The 17,864-nt window shown below is 43.1% G+C and overlaps 1 protein-coding gene across 2 annotated transcripts in view; it reads right to left on the bottom strand.

Moving 5' to 3' along the window:
- The window catches only part of cers5 (ceramide synthase 5), a 30,871-nt gene that overhangs the window by 1,277 nt on the left and 11,730 nt on the right, over positions 1 to 17,864 (bottom strand). For both annotated transcript variants that reach the window (XR_010007510.1, XM_062987132.1), the window contains exons 2-9: positions 8,836 to 8,941; positions 7,520 to 7,650; positions 6,139 to 6,196; positions 5,227 to 5,277; positions 4,852 to 4,944; positions 2,596 to 2,724; positions 2,415 to 2,521; positions 681 to 837 (exon numbers count right to left, since the gene is read on the bottom strand). Coding sequence is in view for 1 of the 2 variants with exons in the window: in XM_062987132.1 (XP_062843202.1) it covers positions 681 to 837; positions 2,415 to 2,521; positions 2,596 to 2,724; positions 4,852 to 4,944; positions 5,227 to 5,277; positions 6,139 to 6,196; positions 7,520 to 7,650; positions 8,836 to 8,941 (832 nt within the window). In the remaining variant the exon portion in view is untranslated. The remainder of the gene's footprint in view (positions 1 to 680; positions 838 to 2,414; positions 2,522 to 2,595; positions 2,725 to 4,851; positions 4,945 to 5,226; positions 5,278 to 6,138; positions 6,197 to 7,519; positions 7,651 to 8,835; positions 8,942 to 17,864) is intronic.

Below are 17,864 nucleotides of genomic sequence, written 5' to 3'. Positions count from 1 at the left end.
GAATAAAGTCCAAATGATTAGAAAATTAAGTTTAAATAATTTTGAGAATAAAGTCCAAATTATTTGAGAATAAAGTCCAAAGAATTTTGAAAATAAAGTCCAAATTATTTTAAAAATAAAAACCAAATTATTAGAAAATTAAGTCCAAATAATTTTAAGAATAAATTCCAAATAAGTTTAGGAATAAATTCCAAATATTTTTGAGCAAAAATCAAAATAACTTTGAGAATAAAGTCCAAAAAATTTGGAATAAAGTTCAAATTATTAGAGAATAAAGTCCAAATGATTTCAAGAAGAAAGTCTAAATATTATGGCCATAACAACCTGTGTTCAGACTATCTGACACCTACACTGGTTTAATTAATCTGTTAATGAATGTGTAATTAAGCAGGAAAATCACTAAACTTTGGACATCATCACGGTCTTTAAGCTGAAACAGCCTTGCTCGACCTTGCTCGATTTGGTAATGTTGTGGCGCCCCCTTAAGGAAGATCAGGGCTTACAATAACAACCACATTAAAGAGAAAGCATTTAGTGTCAATAACCGGCCGCTCTTAAGTCTGTTTTATATGTTTTTTTTTATTTAAGTCGTCTCTCCTTTCTGTTCTTAACCACCCCTCTGTAACAGGGTCATTTCCATGAGGGGATCAATAAAGTCTTATCTTATCAAAGTGTCTGACCTTTCCTCTCATGAGGGCGTTGAAGGCGATGCGTGCTATGAGGTAGGACCAGATAACGTGCAGGACCTGCAGCACCAGCAGCAGAACGTTGAAGAGCCACCAAGAGCCAAACGGACCGACGATCTCCCAGCTCTCGAACATTGTACTGTTCAGAACCCTACATCATACAGAAACACAATATGGAAACGATTATTAAGTGTATATCACATTATAACACAAAAGTCAAATATTATAGGACGGTCGACCATGCTGAAGAATCTGCAGCGCCATTTTCCTCTCTGTATTAAATCTCGTTTTAAAAGAAACCATTCAGTTTATACAGGAAATGCCTTCTGGTCGGCTCCCGCTAGAGCTTTTCCAGACACGTCCCTCTGGAGGGCAGACCCATCATCCGCTATAGAGGAACAGTATCTCACAGTTAGCTTGGAAATGTCTGGGGATCCCCAAGGAGGAGAAGAAATCTGTAGCTGGAGACCTTCTCACCAGGAAAAGTGGACTGGACTGAAAACTGAACTGAACGTTCACACATGATGCCCTCAATCTTGTGGGCAGCTAATTTAGGACTGTTTTAAAGAGTAAACAGCAAAATGTGGGCAGAAGTATGTGGACGTCTGACAGATGGGGTTCATTTGGTCTGCAAAGATTTTGTCTGAGGGAATTTGTCCAGGGTTTTCCTGCCTTGCTCCGCGACCCTGACCAGGAAGAAGCGGTTGATGAAAATGAAGAGAAAAAAAAGAGACACGCTTCAATTTCGAGAATAAAGTCCAAATAATTAGAGAAAAAAGTCAAAATCATTGGAGAATAAAGTCCAAATTATTGGAGAATAAAGTCTTAATTATTAGAGAATAAAGTCCAAATAATTTTGATAATAAAGTCCAAATAATTTTAAAAATAAAGTCCAAATAACTAGAGAATAAAGTCCAAATTATTTTGAGAGTAAAGTCCAAATAATTAGAGAATAAAGTCCAAATTATTGGAGAATAAAGTCTTAATTATTAGAGAATAAAGTCCAAATAATTTTAAAAATAAAGTCCAAATAATTTTGATAATAAAGTCCAAATAATTTTAAAAATAAAATCCAAATAACTAGAGAATAAAGTCCAAATTATTAGAGAATAAAGTCCAAATTGTTAGAGAATAAAGTCCAAATTATTTTGAGAATAAAGTCCAAATTATTAGAAAATAAAGTCCAAATTATTAGAGAATAAAGTCCAAATTATTTTAAGAATAAAGTCCAAATAACTAGAGAATAAAGTCCAAATTATTAGAAAATAAAGTCCAAATTATTAGAGAATAAAGTCCAAATTATTTTGAGAATAAAGTCCAAATTATTAGAGAATAAAGTCCAAATTATTTTAAGAATAAAGTCCAAATTATTTTGAGAATGAAGTAATGAAATAAAATAAATGACATGTTAAAACCTCTTTAATTAAAAAATACCCTTATAAATGCCCCCTTGTCCTTGAAGAGCCCTCGTCTTCAGGTACCGATGACCTGGATTCTGCCTTTATTGCAAGTCACCCCGGATCAGCGGCTGCTACATGAGGAAATGTAATGAAACCCCTCGGTGTGGGTAAAGGCCGGATTGGTTTGACCCGACGTGTGTGATCCCGGATGGGTTTCGGTAATGACACCTGCACCTCTGACACCGAATCCGCCCGATCGCGTTACTGTTTCTGATCCGAGCGGAGCTTACCGATCACGAAGAGCAGAGAGAGAGACGCCGGTACTCACCAGAAAGGATAAATGATGAGCCTCGTTACAAAGAAGGCCGCTCCGAACACCACAAACACGAAGTCACACAGGCGCTGGTATTTGGCGTAGTTGGCTAATTTAGCAGTCTAGGAGAGAAAAATCACCAGAGTAAAACAAATGTAAGCTGTGATTTGGGGTCTGAACTGGACTTCATTCGTACCTCTAAGAGGAAGTCGGAGGTGTCGTGAACACACATGACGAGGCTGCCCACTCGCGCCATGTTGTTTGCATATGAAAAGCTGATCAGGCTCACGGTGGCCAAGTGATGCACAAACATGATGAGAAAATCCTAAAATGAAAGCAAACACAGACAAAACACACCAAATATTAATATTTATTCTCTCACAAACATCCTATTTGCCCCTTCTCTGCCCCTTCTTCCCATAGAACTCTCATCCCTCTCCTGCACATGCTCAAACCATCTCAGTCTTACCTCGTAAAATGAGAGGAAAATAATCAGACCATCTTAAGCTGTTAACATCACTACTGAGATCCAGGTTCAAATCTCAGAGGTGCCATCAGCTGACTGGGTACGTTCACACACATGCGAAGAATTGGTGCCCTGGTATTCCAGGGTATTCCTGCCTTGCACCCAGAGGTTCCCAGTAAAACCAGACCACCACGACCCTGACCAGGATAAAGCACTGCTGAAAATAAAATAGGCTATGACCAATTGAAGTTCGGTACCGTTTATCCTCCCACCTATGTGGACCGCTTTGCTACGCTTGGTCCCGAAGACCTAGTCGAATTTAGCATGGGCTCTTGGGTGCAGTACGGGTCACTTGGCAATGTAAACAACCACTAAATGTTGTGGGATTGTACTATAAGATATCGTGTAGTGGAAAACAGGCAGCTTTATAATCCATGTGCTGTTTATTTTTACAGCCCACCCTCAGCTACACACATGTATACACGTTTGATAGCATAAACAACCTCAGACGGGTAAAACAAATCATCTCAAGGTGGCACAGTGGGCTATTTTCTAGACACCACCACTAAGATCAAGGTTTGAATCTCAGCTGTGCATAGCAGCTGACCGGTTATGTTCACAAGCATGCAAAAGACTGGCGCCCTGGCTCAATATTATCAAGGGCCCTGGATTTCTTAAGCACAAACGTTGCAGGACCCCCCTGTTAATCAGCCGGTGTGATGTTGTACAAAATGAAAGGAATGCCTTTAATGTTTGTGTAACTGAGCTGTAATCATTTCTATCCGGTGCACATTTACATGGGGTTCCTCAGACCAGCGCGAGTGCAGCGTCTCTGCATGTCTGAAATATTTCTGTGGCGTGTCGGACAGGCCCGACGCGAAGTCATGCTGTAAAACAGGTCACGGTGCCAGTCACACACTGAGCTCAGAGAGGATTACCATGTAGCACTTACGCTAACACACACACACTCACACAGCAGTAGTAGAGCTAGCCACCAACAGAAAACGTACATGCACACAGTTAAGCCACAGCACACAATGAACAGAACCCCCCCCCCCCCCCACACACACACACACACACAAAAAACAATGTAAAACTACAGCTGCTCTGGGAATAAATTACAGACTGTGTGTGTGTGCTGTGTAAACAACATCCACCTGTCACTCATCAATGTAAACTCTCTCGGCTTCTAAAGAAAACCAAAACCAGCAGATCACATGATGGTGAAGAGGTGTGAAGTGTAAAAAATATAGTAAATGTAGTATAAAAAGAAACATATAGACAGACAGACAGATAAATAGAAAGACAGATACAGATAGACAGACAGTAGATAGATAGATAGATAGATAGATAGATAGATAGATAGATAGATAGATAGGTAGGTAGGTAGGTAGGTAGGTAGGTAGGTAGGTAGGTAGATAGATAGATAGATAGATAGATAGATAGATAGATAGGTAGGTAGGTAGGTAGGTAGGTAGGTAGGTAGATAGGTAGATAGGTAGATAGATAGGTAGATAGGTAGATAGGTAGGTAGGTAGATAGGTAGATAGATAGATAGGTAGATAGGTAGGTAGATAGATAGATAGATAGATAGATAGATAGATAGATAGGTAGGTAGGTAGGTAGATAGGTAGATAGATAGATAGATAGATAGATAGATAGGTAGATAGGTAGATAGGTAGGTAGATAGATAGATAGATAGATAGATAGATAGATAGATAGATAGATAGATAGACAGATAGATAGATAGATAGATAGGTAGGTAGGTAGATAGGTAGATAGATAGATAGGTAGATAGGTAGGTAGATAGATAGATAGATAGATAGATAGATAGATAGATAGATAGATAGATAGATAGATAGACAGATCCCAAAGGAAATTAAAGCGAGCTGCAAATCACAGTCGCCAAGTGACGTCAAAATTACTGAGAAGGCCAAACATAATCGCAATAAAAATACAATAAAAATCGCAGTGTAACAGACTCACCTTTCTCTTTATGTCTCTAAACTGGGAGAACATTAGAGACCAGTAGAAGGCCAGTTCTGTTACATAGTAATAATACAGGCCAGGAGTAAGGATCTGGAAACACACACACACACACACACACACACACACACACACACACACACACACACACACACACACACACACACACACACACACAAGCAAAATATTAAAGAAAATACAGAATTCAGGACGCCAGCAGACACAATCTGAGCTTGTGTTAAATGTAACCCCTTTATGGCTGATAACAGCCTTTTACAACGTCATGAATAACGTTTTATTTTTATTATTATTCCAGGCACAGGTATAACAAAGCAGAAATCGCAGATTGTAACACTGATGATCATTTTACCTCACCTGATAAGGGTAATTGTACCAGCACTGCCGCGTGTCCCACATCCAGGGTGACTATAAATAACACACACACACACACACACACACACACACACACACACACACACACACACACCACACACACAACACACACACACCGATTTACATGTTTCATTTTCCGTTCCACCAGGTCACATCAACAGTGGTTATTCGCTCATACTCAAGAATCACGTTGTTATTCACATGTAGTAAATATACATAAAACTTCATCTTTTTTTAACAGGCAGACTATTTTAGATAAAGTCACCACAGCATTAATTAATTAATTAAGGAACCAATTTAGGTTTTAAACAAGACAGTTTAATACAATTAGAAATATCAAACTGCTTCACCTGTTTAAATCGTAGTTGAGGTTGGTAATACTGTATTACTATATACTGTAATATACAGCAGATATTTATTTATTAATTATTTATTAGGATTTTAACGCCATATTTTACACATTCGGAAACATTCATGACAGGATATGTAAGTACTGGTTACACAAACACAGTCATGGACAATTTAGTACCTCCAATTCACCTCACTTGCACATCTTTGGACTGTGGGAGGAAACCGGAGCTCCCGGAGGAAACTAACACAGACACTGGGAGAACATGCAAACTCCACACAGAAAGGACCCGGACCGCTCCAGCTGGGAATCGAACCCAGGACCTTTATGCTGAGGCGACGGTGCTACCCACTGTGACGCACAGTTAACCCATCATGAGGTCAACACAACAGCAGATGCAAATTTGTGGGTCAAGTTTCCGAGACGAAGTCCTGGTGTGACCGGACTTCAATCGCTTCTCCACAAAGAGCCAATCAGCTCCCTTATTTGAGCTTTTCCTTAATCCTCACATATCAGTCATTGAACCTGAATGCACTGCAGCTCACCTGCCAGAGAAAGCAGAGCCCGTAGGTAAATATGCCCAGATAAAATGTAAACCTCCACCTGAAAAGAGATCAGAACCAAACAAGATTAACGAGCGCTCACTGACCCCATTAAAACCCACACGCTCAAACATACACACCCACCCGCCCGGGCGAACACGCCCACACAGACGCACCTCGGTTCCCACCTGGAACTGGTCCAAGTCATGAACCAGGCTCACAGCAATCTTATCGCTGCCGTCTACTACGAGTGTAATAAAAAGGTTCAAGGTCGTACGTGCAGGGTTGGGCTGCAACTTCACTACCAGAACCATAACAAGCTAGTAAAACTGTTTCTTCTCCTTTTTTTAATATCACGTCACTTAAAAAATGTTTAAAGATTAATGAATTAGAACCACCCGCCTGACAAGCCGTCAAAACAGCTCCTACACACGGACTCCACAAGACATCTGAATTCCTCTCACGGTATCTGGTACCAGGACGTCTGTACGTTTGAGGTGGATCGTCCTACAGTGCATCCTGGTAGCATTACTTATTTTTTTAATGCATTTTCTTCCAATTTAGCATAGTTAATTTGTCATTCGCTGCTGGGGATACCCGATTGCAGTCGAGGTGGGTATATTGCTACTCACGCCTTTCACGACCTTTTCAAAGCTCCTCTAATGAGCTGAACTGTTTGATATGACGTGGTAAAAGCGACTTAGGCCGTACAACGCTTAATGTAAACAAAACAACGCTTAATGTAAACAAAACTTAACGTGACTTATTGTATTAAAACAGCAAGTGAGGAATGTGATTAGTGGAGGACCTTATGAGCAGTAATAATGAAGAGAAGTTTAGTGCTCCTGTCTCCTTCTTTTACTACATTAAACCACGTTAAGCTTTATTTGGGACTCTGGGAGAAGCTGATTCTGATTCTCACAATTTCTCAGAAGCTGGAGCTGTAACACAAGTTTAAAAGTGAAACAGGAAGGAAAATCCAGATAAACACAGATACACGTGGAGCTGTAACACTGGATCTGACGCTTATTCCACACTAATGCAGATCCGTCTCATATTCGCACTTTGGTGATGTTTTACAGCAACACTCAAGCCAAGTGCTGAGCAAAGCGGCTCGTGGTTTTGCCACTTCTCATGAGAATGCGCCCTTAGCATGGGTAGTTTATACACAGAAGGGTTCGATGCTCCACAGTCTGCCTACAAGCACCCCTTGAATTTCGGAGATACTTAACCCAGACGTCTGGTCATAAAGATTCGGACCTTATCAAAGTCATCAGCCCAATATTTTTTAATCCCTCACCTTTACATGCACCATTATTATGAAAGAAGGCAACAAAGCTGGAAGGCAACAGCGTGTGCGGTATTCACAACAAACGAGACCTACATGCTCTCGCAGAATTTGGTCCTCGTGCTCGGTTTATCCTGGTTCCTCCGATGCCGAAACCATCGCTGGATCTTCCTGACCTCCCAGTCCAACTGCTTCGATAAACCGTCCAGGTGATATTTGTCTGGACACTGAGAGAAAGAGAATGGGACGATTCAGTGAGCGTTTTGATCATGATAACTCTTTCAATTAGACCTACAAAGGATCAGAAAGTGGACGCTGGGGGTGTAAGGATATGCTGACGATTTATTCAGACAGTAGGGTCGCACACTCCTGTTTTGGGGAAACCTTAAGGCAGGCTTTATCTTTGCCTTTCTCTCCAATATGAACAGTGGAAACTGCAGGCTAGAGAGACTAGAGAGTTTATGGATCTTTATTCTGAAGCTCAAGAGGAGTACATGGTACGTGGTTAAGTCTTTGAAGCACAAGGTTTAAAAAGTCAGACAATTTATCACATACTACCAATTATTTCCCTGTCAAACGAGTCCTAATGAATTAATTAAGGTCCCAACAGGTTAATTACGCTGGGTGTCCAAACCTGAGCAAGTGGCACAATTCATTTTTTTACCACCTATGTCAATCAAATATCATCTGATTTGAATATGAATGTGAGTGATATGTAATATCATCTCAAGCAAACAAAACCCAAACGTTTGCAAACAACAGTAAATTAATTAAATACAACAAAGCAGGCGCCCAGGTGGCGCAGTGGGATATTTCGCTAGCACACCAGCACCGAGATTCTGAACTCATCGGTTCGAAACTCTGTGTTGCCACCGGTCGGCTGGGCGCCGTCTGCCGGGCATAACTGACAGTGCCTGCAGCAGATACTAATTGAGGCTGGGGGGCTGGGTGGGTCTTCATACACTGTGTAAGGACCCTGATTGGCGGAAGAGACGCCTGTGCAGGACGCAGGGGCGAGGAGAGGAGGGCTGTGCACGTGTCGGAAGAGGCGTGTACAGCGGCGTGCTCTCCTCAGATGCAATCTGGTATCTCTCAACAGCGGAAGACAAAATTGAGTCGCTAAATCGGGAAGAAAATGGGGAGAAAATGCATAAAATAAATAAATAAATATAACAAAACAAAATGCTTTTTAAATAAAGATGTACATGCGTGAAGCAAATGAAATGAAAATTGTGCAAAGCACATCACTGTAACACTTCATAACCAGTCTCAGTACATATCAGTACCTTGATAAAAAAAAAAACGAGGAGCGCCAGTGAACGGAAATTTCGCTCGTTACTGTCTACGGTTTAACCACAAGTAGAACAGACTTCCTGTAAAACAGACACAGTGAAATGGCAGAGGTGCAGTACCTTTGAAATACATGTAAACACTTTCTCCAGGACGGCGTTGGGCTGGGCTCTCCGGCTCACCACGTCCTGGATGCGGAGCAAGTGGGCGCAGGGACTGGCGATGAACCTGAGAGAACGGAACAGCAAACGAGAATCAGGGTCACGCCTCCAAAACAAGGACTTGCATGAAATATTTGGCACAGCACTAGTTCTGAAGAGTAATCGAGATGTTAGGGGTCGTCTGTTTGGTTCCATACCGGGAAAACTATTTCGAAATTCTTGTTTTTATTTTTTTTCATAATGCACCACATGATCACTTTATTTCTAAATCATTGGATTTCTGCTTTGAGCACAGAATACGGTCAGTCCTCTACATGTGAATACGGTCAGTCCTCTACATACGGTCAGTCCTCTACATGTGAATACGGTCAGTCCTCTACATACGGTCAGTCCTCTACATGCGAATACGGTCAGTCCTCTACATACGGTCAGTCCTCTATATGCGAATACAGTCAGTCCTCTACATACGGTCAGTCCTCTACATACGGTCAGTCCTCTATATGCGAATACAGTCAGTCCTCTACATACGGTCAGTCCTCTACATGCGAATACAGTCAGTCCTCTACATGTGAATACGGTCAGTCCTCTACATGCGAACACAGTCAGTCCTCTACATGTGAACACAGTCAGTCCTCTACATGTGAATACAGTCAGTCCTCTACATGCGAATACGGTCAGTCCTCTACATACGGTCAGTCCTCTACATGCGAATACGGTCAGTCCTCTACATACGGTCAGTCCTCTACATGCGAATACAGTCAGTCCTCTACATACGGTCAGTCCTCTACATGCGAATACGGTCAGTCCTCTACATGCGAATACGGTCAGTCCTCTACATGTGAATATGGTCAGTCCTCTACATACGGTCAGTCCTCTACATGCGAATACGGTCAGTCCTCTACATGCGAATACGGTCAGTCCTCTACATGTGAATATGGTCAGTCCTCTACATACGGTCAGTCCTCTACATGCGAATACAGTCAGTCCTCTACATACGGTCAGTCCTCTACATGCGAATACGGTCAGTCCTCTACATGCGAATACGGTCAGTCCTCTACATGTGAATATGGTCAGTCCTCTACATACGGTCAGTCCTCTACATGCGAATACGGTCAGTCCTCTACATGCGAATACGGTCAGTCCTCTACATGTGAATACGGTCAGTCCTCTACATGTGAATACGGTCAGTCCTCTACATGTGAATATGGTCAGTCCTCTACATACGGTCAGTCCTCTACATGTGAATACGGTCAGTCCTCTACATGCGAATACGGTCAGTCCTCTACATGTGAATACGGTCAGTCCTCTACATGTGAATACGGTCGGTCCTCTACATGCGAATACAGTCAGTCCTCTACATGCGAATACGGTCAGTCCTCTACATGTGAATACGGTCAGTCCTCTACATACGGTCAGTCCTCTACATGCGAATACGGTCAGTCCTCTACATGTGAATACGGTCAGTCCTCTACATACGGTCAGTCCTCTACATGCGAATACAGTCAGTCCTCTACATGTGAATACGGTCAGTCCTCTACATACGGTCAGTCCTCTACATGCGAATACGGTCAGTCCTCTACATGTGAATACGGTCAGTCCTCTACATGTGAATACAGTCAGTCCTCTACATGCGAATACGGTCAGTCCTCTACATGCGAATACAGTCAGTCCTCTACATGTGAATACGGTCAGTCCTCTACATGTGAACACAGTCAGTCCTCTATTTGCGAATACGGTCAGTCCTCTATTTGCAAATACGGTCAGTCTTCTACATGCGAATACGGTCAGTCCTCTACATGTGAATACGGTCAGTCCTCTACATGTGAATACGGTCAGTCCTCTACATACGGTCAGTCCTCTACATGTGAATACGGTCAGTCCTCTACATGCGAATACGGTCAGTCCTCTACATACGGTCAGTCCTCTACATGCGAATACAGTCAGTCCTCTACATGCGAATACGGTCAGTCCTCTACATGCGAATACGGTCAGTCCTCTACATGTGAATATGGTCAGTCCTCTACATACGGTCAGTCCTCTACATGCGAATACAGTCAGTCCTCTACATGCGAATACGGTCAGTCCTCTACATGCGAATACAGTCAGTCCTCTACATGTGAATACGGTCAGTCCTCTACATGCGAACACGGTCAGTCCTCTACATGCGAACACAGTCAGTCCTCTACATGTGAATACGGTCAGTCCTCTACATGCGAATACGGTCAGTCCTCTACATACGGTCAGTCCTCTACATGCGAATACGGTCAGTCCTCTACATGTGAATATGGTCAGTCCTCTACATACGGTCAGTCCTCTACATGCGAATACAGTCAGTCCTCTACATGCGAATACGGTCAGTCCTCTACATGCGAATACGGTCAGTCCTCTACATGTGAATATGGTCAGTCCTCTACATACGGTCAGTCCTCTACATGTGAATACGGTCAGTCCTCTACATGTGAATACGGTCAGTCCTCTACATGCGAATACGGTCAGTCCTCTACATGCGAATACGGTCAGTCCTCTACATGTGAATATGGTCAGTCCTCTACATACGGTCAGTCCTCTACATGCGAATACAGTCAGTCCTCTACATACGGTCAGTCCTCTACATGCGAATACGGTCAGTCCTCTACATGCGAATACGGTCAGTCCTCTACATGTGAATATGGTCAGTCCTCTACATACGGTCAGTCCTCTACATGCGAATACGGTCAGTCCTCTACATGCGAATACGGTCAGTCCTCTACATGTGAATACGGTCAGTCCTCTACATGTGAATACGGTCAGTCCTCTACATGTGAATATGGTCAGTCCTCTACATACGGTCAGTCCTCTACATGTGAATACGGTCAGTCCTCTACATGCGAATACGGTCAGTCCTCTACATGTGAATACGGTCAGTCCTCTACATGTGAATACGGTCGGTCCTCTACATGCGAATACAGTCAGTCCTCTACATGCGAATACGGTCAGTCCTCTACATGTGAATACGGTCAGTCCTCTACATACGGTCAGTCCTCTACATGCGAATACGGTCAGTCCTCTACATGTGAATACGGTCAGTCCTCTACATACGGTCAGTCCTCTACATGCGAATACAGTCAGTCCTCTACATGTGAATACGGTCAGTCCTCTACATACGGTCAGTCCTCTACATGCGAATACGGTCAGTCCTCTACATGTGAATACGGTCAGTCCTCTACATGTGAATACAGTCAGTCCTCTACATGCGAATACGGTCAGTCCTCTACATGCGAATACAGTCAGTCCTCTACATGTGAATACGGTCAGTCCTCTACATGTGAACACAGTCAGTCCTCTATTTGCGAATACGGTCAGTCCTCTATTTGCAAATACGGTCAGTCTTCTACATGCGAATACGGTCAGTCCTCTACATGTGAATACGGTCAGTCCTCTACATGTGAATACGGTCAGTCCTCTACATACGGTCAGTCCTCTACATGTGAATACGGTCAGTCCTCTACATGCGAATACGGTCAGTCCTCTACATACGGTCAGTCCTCTACATGCGAATACAGTCAGTCCTCTACATGCGAATACGGTCAGTCCTCTACATGCGAATACGGTCAGTCCTCTACATGTGAATATGGTCAGTCCTCTACATACGGTCAGTCCTCTACATGCGAATACAGTCAGTCCTCTACATGCGAATACGGTCAGTCCTCTACATGCGAATACAGTCAGTCCTCTACATGTGAATACGGTCAGTCCTCTACATGCGAACACGGTCAGTCCTCTACATGCGAACACAGTCAGTCCTCTACATGTGAATACGGTCAGTCCTCTACATGCGAATACGGTCAGTCCTCTACATACGGTCAGTCCTCTACATGCGAATACGGTCAGTCCTCTACATGTGAATATGGTCAGTCCTCTACATACGGTCAGTCCTCTACATGCGAATACAGTCAGTCCTCTACATGCGAATACGGTCAGTCCTCTACATGCGAATACGGTCAGTCCTCTACATGTGAATATGGTCAGTCCTCTACATACGGTCAGTCCTCTACATGTGAATACGGTCAGTCCTCTACATGTGAATACGGTCAGTCCTCTACATGCGAATACGGTCAGTCCTCTACATGCGAATACGGTCAGTCCTCTACATGTGAATATGGTCAGTCCTCTACATACGGTCAGTCCTCTACATGTGAATACGGTCAGTCCTCTACATGTGAATACGGTCAGTCCTCTACATGTGAATACGGTCAGTCCTCTACATGTGAATATGGTCAGTCCTCTACATACGGTCAGTCCTCTACATGCGAATACAGTCAGTCCTCTACATGCGAATACGGTCAGTCCTCTACATGCGAATACGGTCAGTCCTCTACATGCGAATACGGTCAGTCCTCTACATGCGAATACGGTCAGTCCTCTACATGTGAATATGGTCAGTCCTCTACATACGGTCAGTCCTCTACATGCGAATACAGTCAGTCCTCTACATGCGAATACGGTCAGTCCTCTACATACGGTCAGTCCTCTACATGCGAATACGGTCAGTCCTCTACATGTGAATACGGTCAGTCCTCTACATATGGTCAGTCCTCTACATGCGAATACAGTCAGTCCTCTACATGCGAATACAGTCAGTCCTCTACATGTGAATATGGTCAGTCCTCTACATGCGAACACGGTCAGTCCTCTACATGTGAATATGGTCAGTCCTCTACATGCGAACACAGTCAGTCCTCTACATGCGAACACGGTCAGTCCTCTATTTGCAAATACGGTCAGTCTTCTACATGCGAATACGGTCAGTCCTCTACATACGGTCAGTCCTCTACATGCAAACAAGTTTCCGAGAGCTCGCGCGTCCAACAAAGTTGACATAAGGAAGGGGTGTCAAACTCGTTTTTACCAAGGGCCACGTGTACTCGCTTTCCCATCTTTCATTAAATTGTCTTCCTTCAGCATCAATTCTTCTCTTTTTTGGAAGTTTGGAATTACTTGTAGATATTTCCCAACTACACTTGTTGGAAATCCCCTTCATTTAAACGCTGATGTGGAAACACTGCAACCTAGTGGTGGGATGCAGAATGCAGTCACTTTGCGTGTCACAAAATCGACATGCATTGTGGGAGATGTAGTTTATGTACGATTTTACAATGTACGCTTAGACTTTTAATCATCATACGCCTTTTAAGCTCTCGTGGGCCACATTAACTGACAGGCCTTGAGTTGGACACATGAAGCAGAAGACATGTAGCTCTGTACGCTAATAACCCAGGACCTTCTCGCTGTGAAGCGACAGTGCTACTCCACAAATGGGCTTTGACAGCCTGAATCTGTTCCTATTGGATTGTATCACTACTGTCGGCCATCAGTTGATTAATTGCACTAGTGTTCCATAAAACAACCTCGCCTTAGTTAGCGCAACAGTAGGTGATTAAAGAAAGCAGGAGGACTGAGGGTGGGTCAAACATGTTCTGAAGGTGAGAAGATGCTCCTAGGCCAGTTCTGTGGCCTTTTAAATACAGAAAACATACCAAGCCAAGTCTTATTTTACAGAGATAATGTATAAAGGTTCGAACAGACACGCTCTTTCCTGTCACATACTGGACTGGCCAACTGGGCAGACTGGTTAACAACATTCGATTAGCTTCCAAGTGCTGTAGCGTTCACATGTTTCTGCAGTATATCAGAGAGGCCACGATCGGGCTCAGCACGCTAATTCAATCAACGTGATTTTCTTCACTTCCTGCATTTTCCACATTTCCAACTCAGGCCAGTGAATATCGCTCATTGTGAGCGGCGACGCCACCCGGCCGAGACGTGACAGCCTGGTAAGCTGGTGGGATGATATTCAATAGAAGACCGGGTTTGTGTGTAAACAAAGGACGATAAAAAAACGTTACCACTGGCCTTAAGCTATACAAAGACTGACAGAAAAACACACCATGGAGACTAATAAATTTATTAATGCTGTATTAATGGATGACTGTTTGCTTGCCTGGAGGGGGTTTCACCACATGCCTACTATGACACGCGTCCAATCAGCGGTCGCGTCTTATCACCTGCTTGCTGGTTCACCACTGCTGAGATCAGGGTAGCAATCTCAGACCATATCCACACACACACGATTGATTAGTTGTGTCTTTTAGTAACATGGATGAAGCCATGTGATAGATAAGCGCCCTATCCAAGGTGTATTTATGTCCTGTGGCCAATGATTCCACACGGAACTGGACCCAACACCCTTCCCATCCCCACTGTTATTTGCTTTTTTCAGTCTAGCATGATTTATGAAAAGTAAATAGTGTATAATTATTTCACCCTCACTCTGTGACAGGCTGTTCTATAGCTTTCCTCTATATAATTGATTTATTACACCTGTTAGACACTATTTACACTTTTGTTACACCATGTGGACAAAAGTATTGGGACACACCTTCTAATTGTAGTGTGTATTTATAAATGCAATAATTGAAGCCCTTTTGATATACACAGCTAATAATTTTAATATAAATTAATGATACCACCATAGTTCTGTAGTATAAACACTTTATTACCCATCATTCTGAAACGCTGGCAGCTTGATCTACACGCCACATCACGAGAGCTCACAGCAATGAGGAATCTGACACAGAAACGTTTCACCAGCCAAGTTTTAATGAGAATAAGGTGCTACATTCAACTGTTCTGAGAAATTCGTCCCCGAGGTAACGCTAACCACCGCCAGACAAGAGCTTAATGTTCCTCACTTAAACCCACTGGGTAATCATCCAGCGCAACGTGTCCCAGAACTTTTGGTACCGGACGTTGTGGCTTCGGTTCAAGTTTCTAGGACCAAATCTATTTATCAGTCAATGAAGCATTAAGACGTGTTGTGTTCATGATTTCAATGGGACGCTATTAGCTCGTCGGTTATCGGTTAATCGGACTCCTTAGCAAACTGTCTCTCTCATCGTATCGACCTCGTAAGCCCTAGAGCCAGAACGACCCCAAGCGTCTTAAAGAGTTCAGGCAGAAACCGCCAGGAATTTCCATTTTTAATAAATAAACAAAAACGTCTCTGGTGTAAACAAATGACCCCTCACCCGCACAAACTTCCCCACCAACCCAACGTCTTGAGACCAGCGTCGTTCTAACAGACCGGGTCAGGTGACGTATTAAAACACAATTGATAATAATAATAATGAGAATCACAAAAAAGTGATTCTCGATAACAGTGCAGCATTATCTCGGAAACCTGCATCATATTTAGAAACGTGGGTCATTACAACCCTTATAAAAATGTTCACTAAATTAAATAAAGTCTCGGAGATGCTGAACCAGAGACGAGGTGACGGAGCACGACGTCCAACCATGCCGTCCATTTACTCACTGGCCTTCAAGAAAATGAGGTGGTGTGTATGTTCCACAACAGTTCCCCACGTATACGAGCTTATCTAAGGATGCTGCCAATGCAGATCAGACATGTCGGGGCAAATAAAAAATGCTCGACAGCTGCTAGATTTCCTGCTTAAATAACCTACAATTATAACCTGGTAGATCTGGCTGCAGATCTTCCTAACAGGCAGTGATTGGAGCATCAGATTGTAGATGCATATTTATATACTTATTTACTGTTGTCTTTTATTAATACATACACCGATCAGACATAAGCTCCACTTACCATACAGAAGCACTTTGTAGTTCTACAATTACTGACTGTAGTCCATCTGTTTCTCTGCATACCTTTTTAACCTGCTTTCACCCTGTTCTTCAATGGTCAGGACCCCCACAGGACCACCACAGAGCAGGTATTATTTAGGTGGTGGATCATTCTCAGCACTGCAGTGACACTGCTGCTATGAGTGGATCAGACACAGCAGCGCTGCTGGAGTTTTCAAATACCGTGTCCACTCACCGTCCACTCTATTAGACACTCCTACCTAGTCGGTCCACCTTGTAGATGTAAAGTCAGAGACGATCGCTCATCTATTGCTGCTGTTTGAGTTGGTCATCTTCTAGACCTTCAACACGGGGCGCTATTGGCTGGTGGACTATTCTCAGTCCAGCAGTGCTGCTGTGTCTGATCCACTCATACCAGCACAACACACACTAACACACCACCACCATGTCAGTGTCACTGCAGTGCTGAGAATGATCCACCGCCTAAATAATACCTGCTCTGTGGGGGTCCTGTAGGGGTCCTGACCATTGAAGAACAGGGTGAAAGGGGGCTAACAAAGCATGTAGAGAAACAGATGGACTACAGTCAGTAATTGTAGAACTACAAAGTGCTTCTATATGGTAAGTGGAGCTGATAAAATGGACAGTGAGTGTAGAAACAAGGAGGTGGTTTTAATGTTATGCCTGAAGTATTTAGACTCAAAGCAAGCTCAAGCAAATAGTTAAGCAGACCATTAAAGTGTTAAATAGCATTAAGGGAAAAGATCTACGGTGCTTGTTTGCATATGATCGCTAAGCTTTTCACGATTGCTACTGTATTCAAAATAGTGATGATTTGAGCAACCAAAGACTTTACGCTCATGCACAGAGACTCAAAGAGAAGAAAACTCCAAGGTGGGAGGAACCCGTGTTTGTTTCTTCCGGTCAGTTTAATGCAATTGTCAGAAAACTCTGAGCACATCTATGAAAATGTACACGCGCTCCAGCATGTCTGTGTTAACGTGAATTTACATAAAAAATATTTACCAGTAAAATGACTCCATGTTTAAGGGAACGTCTGGAAAATTGGACGTCATGAGCTTTGTTTCTGCAGTGGGTTTAATGAGCGGTCGGGAGGCCTTGCGATGGATTGACCTTGCCCTGTCTTGGGTATTTCTGTCTTGTGCCCTTGTGCCTAGTAGAACCTGACCCACTGCCACCCTGACTGGGATATATCGGTGGTAAAACAGGTCAACGAAACAAAATAAGGTCACCTAGGGCAGTGCTAACCCAGCGGTTAGGACACTTAACTAGTACTTGAAAGCTTCTTGGTTATAGTTAAGCTCATGGAAATTCCAGTGTTTCAG

This window comes from Trichomycterus rosablanca, chromosome 24 (genome assembly GCF_030014385.1).
Source record: "Trichomycterus rosablanca isolate fTriRos1 chromosome 24, fTriRos1.hap1, whole genome shotgun sequence".
NCBI classification, from domain to species: Eukaryota; Metazoa; Chordata; class Actinopteri; order Siluriformes; family Trichomycteridae; genus Trichomycterus; species Trichomycterus rosablanca.
This window is presented reverse-complemented; position numbering and strand designations above follow the sequence as displayed.